Below are 7500 nucleotides of genomic sequence, written 5' to 3'. Positions count from 1 at the left end.
AATATTTAACTATATTAAATATAGTTCAAAAGTCACTCGCATTATTGAGGCTGTTGGTTTTTGAATTGGTCATTTATCAAACATGCTAGCAGAGTTTGATCGATACAGATTTGCTATGTGTGTATCAACCAGGGTTATTTTCATAAACTAAAACTATGAAGAACATTTCTTTTGAATCCAAATAAAGTTGAAATTGAATATAAGCTAAATATTACAAAATAAAAGCATAAAACTGACAAAAATAACAATTGTTACCAAAGAAGTTGATCTAAAATAACTTTGTTAAAGGACTGTAATTGCCATGTTTAGTGTCTGAAAAACAAAACTAAAATTAAAATTAAATTAATAAAAAAAGAAGTCATTTCTAAATATTTATGGAAATTATATTAATAATTAAATAATTCAAATTACATTCATCACTGTTTGTTGTTCAGTATTGCAGATAATTAAATGCAAATAATATTCATTTCCAGCCATAATATTAAAGAGCTTTTTAGTTTTGTTACTTAAGTCATAATTTCTTGTTAATTTCCAAGTCATAATTTCTTGCTTCGCATTTTAGCAAACCCTGAGAAGAATGTGTTACCTGACCATAAAGGAGATGGCCAACATCTCAGAGGATGTGATCATTGTTACAAGCAGGTGAGAAGCTCAAGTTGCCATAGCAGCATTTTTATTATTATTTGACAAATACTCTTTATAATGCATGTAGCCTAAAAATACATTATTTAATGAAGAACGGAAATCTCTGGACGCGCCACACACATTATATTTAGAAAAAGCACTGATGAATGTTTTGTTTACGTCTCAGCTTGACAAAGGACATGACTGGTAAGGAGGACGTTTATAGAGGACCAGCAATCAGAGCTCTCTGCAGGATCACTGATGTGAGTTTGAAAACTCATTTAATTAGCGCTCAGGAAGACATAAACTACATTTAAACTAAAGGAACTAAAATAAATGATCTTTTCTGTAAATAAATGAACTGTTCTTCTTCCACCCGGTCCGTCAGACCACAATGCTGCAGGCTATTGAGCGATACATGAAACAGGCCATTGTGGACAAAGTGCCCAGCGTCTCCAGCTCTGCTTTGGTTTCATCACTGGTAAGATCGCAACCTAATGTCAACCTAATGTCTAGTGTTATTGACATCCTTATTACATTGTCAAAAAAAAAAAAACAAAGGAGCTAGCAAACATGTAATGACATAATTATGACTGTGATATAGGCAACCACCCTCTTTTTTTTTTCTTTTTTTATGTGTGTTTGTTTTGGTTTATATACTCAATTTATATGACATTATGTATTGTATTTATTATGTATTGTTCTGTTTTTATGTTAATGCTCTGTATTTTATATCTGTCTGCATTATTTGCAAATCAATAAAAAGTTTAAATCCTAAAAAAAACCCCACAAAGAATGGTTCTATATAATAATAATAATAATAATATAGCTCTGTATTTTTTCTTTAGCATATGGTGAAGATGAGCTTTGATGTGGTGAAACGCTGGGTCAATGAAGCACAGGAGGCGGCATCGAGTGATAACATTATGGTGCAGGTTAGTAAGCTATTTGCAGTTGTGTTACAGTTGAATGATTTGTCTGTTTCTAATATAGTGGAATCTCTTTCTTCACAGTATCATGCTCTGGGTCTTTTGTACCACCTGAGGAAGAATGACCGTCTCGCTGTGACCAAGATGCTTAATAAATTCACCAAATCTGGCCTGAAGTCTCCATTCGCGTACTGCATGATGATTCGCATTGCCAGTAAACTGCTGGAGGAGACGGAGGGAGGGTATGTTTGTATTAAATGTTCATTTAAAGAGATAGTTCACCTAAAAATGAATTTATTCATTCCATGATTTACTTTATTCCAAACTTGTTTGAGTTTCTTCTGTTGAACGTAAAAGACGATATACTGAGATTGACTTGCATAGTATTTTTTTGTTCCTACTATTGATTTCTATGGCAGATTTTTTTTTTCATATTGAATCTTAATTTAATTTAACTCCTATTACAGGTGTTGAAAGACAGTGATTTTTATATTTATGTTGTGCAAATCATGGAATTTCATAAGATTTTTTTTTTACTATATTTTATTATTATTATTGTCATTATAAAAAAAAATATATTAATTTTTTTACCATTTAAAATTTTACTTTGTTTATTAATGTCATTTTTTTCCACATGTTTAGCCGAATGTTATGGCTAGTCTATTTGTTTTTCCTTGTCATTTTATTCCTTTCATGCTTCTCAACTGACAATGAAACATATTAAAGCAATATGATTTTAAATATCAAGCAAATATCATGCAATATCATGCAGCACACGTTGTTTAGCTAAAAATAAATGGAAGTGAATAACAGGAAGGCTTTTGACATGACACATTTTCATTACAATGGCCATGCTGCTCTTAAAAAAATAAGGTGGATGGATAGGTCATGGAAATCCAGCTTTTTAGTCAGTGAAAATAAGGCAATTTGACATTTTGCATAGACTGAAAATCCTGTAAATGTTCACAACTCATTCTTGAACATGATATCCCTTTTAATGTTATTATTTTCATGCAGCTGCTTGTAATAAATCCTGTAATGCTGATATATAAATATGTTGCTTTAACAGGCACGATAGCCCGCTGTTTGACTTCATTGAGAGCTGCTTGAGGAATAAACATGAGATGGTGGTTTATGAAGCAGCCTCCGCCATCGTCCACATGCCCAACTGTACTGCTCGTGAGCTGGCTCCTGCTGTATCTGGTTAGTGCCTCGTTTCTCTTTCTTCTTTTGCTCTCTACACAAAGGACAAAGTATACAAGATGTTGGAATTGAGAAGTTTTAAGTTGATTTTTCTCTTCATATAGTTCTCCAGCTGTTCTGCAGCTCTCCCAAAGCAGCACTTCGATATGCAGCTGTACGGACCCTTAATAAGGTCAGTTTTATCTGTGTTTTTGAATTGAATGTAGTTTGTGGATCTCTGCAGTGTCCCCTTCCACATGGAGACACCAGAGAACATTTCAAATGTTAAAATTAATTTTGAATTAAATAATTAATTAATACTAGTCTTTAATATTTTAAATAGGTCATGAGTAGACTTTCTGGCATTTTGAGACTTAGGTTTTTTCTTTAAGATCAGAAGGCACTCTTTGCGTTTTAAAACGTCTTTTTCAAGTTGCCTGAGATGGTCTTCACCCTTGAAACACTCCATTAGTCTAAGTACAGGGTCCCATTGGGTTGTTACTTTTTTTATAAATCAGTTGCATCAAATATAATGCCATCTCTGTTGGCATTTTAAAGAACGTTCTCATTTCAGGTGGTTTTAAATTTGTGGATATGAAAAAAGCAGGAGACATATTTTTTATTGTTTTTAGATATATTATGCTTTTGATGTTCCCATAATTTACCCCTGTCTCTCTAAAAATGGAATTTATATTTTTAATAGTCCTAAAAAGCCTAAAATTTAGTAAAAAAAACAAACTAAAATAAACATTGTACATTTTCTTTTCCATTATTTATTTATATATATATATATATATATATATATATATATATATATTTATATATATATATATATATATATATATATATATATATATATATATATATATATGTATATATGTATATATATATATATATATGTATATATATATATATGTATATATATATGTATATATATATATATATATATATATGTATATATATATATATATATGTATATATATATATATATATATATATATGTATATATATATATATATATATATATATATATATATATATATATATATATATATATATATATATATATATATATATATATGTATATATATATGTATATATATATATATATATATATATATATATATATGTATATGTATGTATATGTATGTTATATTAAATGATTATTATTTTTTAAAATAATTTTAATTGTGGTTATTTTGTTATATTTATTAAATGGTAACAACCTTTTAATAAGTGTGAAAATGATAAATGTTTACTTGTTGTTGACACAGGTGGCGATGAAGCACCCGTCAGCAGTGACCGCATGCAACCTAGACCTGGAGAATCTGATCACTGACTCCAACCGCAGCATCGCCACCCTGGCCATCACAACCCTGCTGAAAACCGGCAGCGAGAGCAGTGTGGACCGTCTCATGAAGCAGATCTCCTCCTTCGTCTCCGAGATCTCCGATGAGTTTAAGGTCATCTCATCACCCTGTGAAATATGAAAAGCTGTATTGGAAATTGCACAGTAACCTCAATGTACTATTTCTAAATTAGTCCACTAATAGTCAAAAAAAAAAAAAGATGTCAGTCAGAGTGAATTTAAATACTGTGAGTAGGTTTTTAAACAGATTGATTAGAGTTTTTATGGACACTATCATCACATTAACCAAAGAGTTTAATAATAAGTTTAAAAGGAAATTATATCTGTGCGATATTTTTTATTTTTTACCCTGTATATTGGACAAACTACAGAAGAATTTACCTAATTTAATGGTGTGTTTGTTTTCTAGGTGGTTGTGGTCCAGGCCATCAGTGCTCTGTGCCAGAAGTATCCCAGAAAGCACAGTGTGATGATGAACTTCCTCTCAAACATGCTGCGAGACGATGTAAGTTCATTTAAGGACTTTTGTTCCAGTGGTTTCCTTTGCCAAATCACACAACCAGATTTACACTGATACCCTTTAATGCCTGCTTTACTCATGACCAGTGCTGTGTTGACTTGGAATTTAAACTGATATTGCTGTAAAACATTGTAAGACTAATATACAGGGGGGCTAATAATTCAGACTTCAACTGTATTTATCTATATTAACCTGGTCATAAAAGAGCCACAAGTTGTTTATAAATAAAGAAATATTGATTTGTTTTATCATATGCAGGGTGGCTTCGAGTACAAGAGGGCCATTGTGGACTGCATCATCAGCATCATCGAGGAAAACCCGGAGAGTAAAGAAACCGGTCTGGCCCACCTATGTGAGTTTATCGAGGACTGCGAGCACACCGTCCTTGCCACTAAAATCCTCCACCTGCTAGGGAAAGAGGGTCCTCGTACCCCTACACCCTCCAAATACATCCGCTTCATCTTCAACCGCGTGGTGCTGGAGAGTGAAGCAGTTCGGGCCGGTCAGTAATCTCGCATGAGCTTTTACCTCTTTGTAATGAGCTTAAGATTTTTATTATAATACAGTAATATTTTTCCCCTCTTTTGAGCGCTCTACACGTGTCTCGATAATGGATTAGATTTTAAACAAGCCTGATAATTTATATTTAGTCTGCTTCCAGGGACTGAGCAACATTTAGGCATTCTTTTGCTCTGACTCTCCGCTCACGTTTTTCTTTTCAAAGCCGCTGTTAGCGCACTGGCCAAGTTTGGGGCTCAAAATGATGACCTGCTGCCAAGCGTCTTGGTCCTGATGCAGAGGTAAGACATACCATTATATTGGTCTGTTTGTTCTAATTTGAATGTTTTTTTTTTTAAGTAAGAAATCAGTGCAGAAGTTAATTATTTTTGTTGCTGTTACGACTTTAAAGTTTTGCTCTAGGGTTTAAGAGGTAACATTTAATGTGATTAAAATTTGTGGTGAGTTGGTGGCAAAATATCAAAACGACAACCAAAATACTAGTCGTCAGTGGTGTAGTGGTGTAGTGGTTAGTGCGTCGACACATGCACTCCGGTGCTCACGGCGACCCGAGTTCGATTCCCGCCTTGCGGTCCTTCCCCTTTCTCTGCTCCCCATGCTTTCCTGTCAATACTCTCTACTGTCCTATACAATAAAGGTGAAAAAAAAATATATATATATATAAGTGAATTTATTTCCAATAGTGAAAAGTCAAACAGCAAAAAGAAGTATTATTTACAAGATCTCACAAAAGAAAATAAATCAATCAATGTATATTATGGATGGGGGAAACGAGAATTAAGTGGCGCCAAATAAATGAAAGCAATCTAACAAAAAACCCAAATCTAGCTAATATTTACCCTCTAAACTATCTAATAGAAAAAAAACAAACAAAACATTTTCAGCGTTTTCACACTTCAACTAAAACTACTAACCAAAAATATGGAGAAAACTTACAGCGGGTGGCGCTCGCTTCTAAACTAGTGTGTTTAGACAATGGAGTTATCTACGTGATGCGAGATGTATGTCACGTGACATCTAAACTCCTCGAATCCCAGGGGAAGGCCACATCAACACAAAAACAAGACCAAAATCAAAACTCTAAATTCACATCAATATCACAGCACATAACAAGAAGACAAAACACATACAAACGCAAGCAAAGACAGCAAAGCAGAACGAGCTTCCCCGCTCGCGTCCCTTTAAACTTCGATCTCCTATCCTGATTGGTAGCGAATGTGTTGATGTCACAGGGTGGAATTGAGGTTGACGTCTTCACGGACGAATGGGATACTGGAATGGGCGATCCTGACAATTGACACAGAGAGAGAGGAAGGGAGCGAGAGAGAAAGAGAGAGAGCGCACCCACACAAGCAAAAACATACAGGCATATACATATGACTGTAACAGTTGCCTAAAAAACTATGCAAAGCTGAAATAATTTAGGATTTCAGTAGTTATTTTATGCTTTGCATATTTTTTAATGATCAAAAATAGTCAAATAATGGAACTTAAGAAGTCTCAATTTAGTTTAATGCTCTAAAAATAAATAAATGCATTGCATATTAGCATTTTCACATATATATATCCTGAAATAAGTCAGTTCAAATTGTAATAGGAGTAATGATAACAAATCTACCAAAATATAAAAAAATATTGCCTGTTATATTCATATTTAAATACTATAATATTATTATTACTATAAATCCACAGATATGAGTCAATTGTTAGTGATGTTCAATGTAATAATACTACTAATAATGATAATAAATCTATACAAATATTGTTCTAATGATATTGATAATAATAACGATGCTGTGTTTGACAGGTGTATGATGGACAGCGATGATGAAGTGAGAGACCGAGCTACATTCTACATGAACGTCCTTCAGCAGAAGCAGAAGGCCCTGAATGCCGCTTACATCTTCAATGGTCAGTGCTTGTGCTTTGACACTGAATTCATTTTTCATTGAAAAGCAAATTTTCAGTTGCAGTGGTGTATATATTATATTTGATCTGCTTTAGCTTATGTGAGCATTATACATATATAAGACGTCATGGTTGAACAATGAGGGAAAATTAGTATTTTTAAAAATCATACATTAATGTAGAGAGTCTGATGTAAATAAATTGTGTTTGTTCAAATGATTTTTATTATATTTGTTTTCTTCTGAATTGTTTTTGCCGTGAAGATAGCCAGTGAAGCTGACATGGCATTAAATAACGTTAGGTTATAACATTTATTGTTTGGTTGGCAGGTCTGTCTGTATCAGTTCCCGGACTGGAGAAATCCCTCCACCAGTACACTCTGGAGCCCTGTGAGAAACCTTTTGACATGAAGACAGTTCCCTTGGCCACTGCGCCCATTACTGAACACA

At 33.3% G+C, this 7500-nt stretch overlaps 1 protein-coding gene across 1 annotated transcript in view; it reads left to right on the top strand.

Annotated features, from left to right (window-relative positions):
- Positions 1–7500, top strand: part of copg2 (COPI coat complex subunit gamma 2) — a 13673-nt gene that overhangs the window by 1488 nt on the left and 4685 nt on the right. Inside the window, exons 5-17 of the mRNA XM_056455752.1 lie at positions 563–642; positions 812–887; positions 1013–1105; positions 1473–1559; positions 1638–1795; positions 2623–2756; positions 2861–2928; positions 4010–4198; positions 4514–4609; positions 4883–5126; positions 5349–5424; positions 6951–7054; positions 7381–7500. The exon at positions 7381–7500 is cut by the window's right edge and continues 6 nt beyond it. Coding sequence (XP_056311727.1) covers positions 563–642; positions 812–887; positions 1013–1105; positions 1473–1559; positions 1638–1795; positions 2623–2756; positions 2861–2928; positions 4010–4198; positions 4514–4609; positions 4883–5126; positions 5349–5424; positions 6951–7054; positions 7381–7500 — 1525 coding nt within the window. The remainder of the gene's footprint in view (positions 1–562; positions 643–811; positions 888–1012; positions 1106–1472; positions 1560–1637; positions 1796–2622; positions 2757–2860; positions 2929–4009; positions 4199–4513; positions 4610–4882; positions 5127–5348; positions 5425–6950; positions 7055–7380) is intronic.

The sequence above is a fragment of the Danio aesculapii genome, chromosome 4 (assembly GCF_903798145.1).
Source record: "Danio aesculapii chromosome 4, fDanAes4.1, whole genome shotgun sequence".
Taxonomy (NCBI): Eukaryota; Metazoa; Chordata; class Actinopteri; order Cypriniformes; family Danionidae; genus Danio; species Danio aesculapii.
The sequence above is the reverse complement of the archived record's forward strand: the minus strand, read 5'-3'. Positions and strand labels throughout refer to the sequence as shown.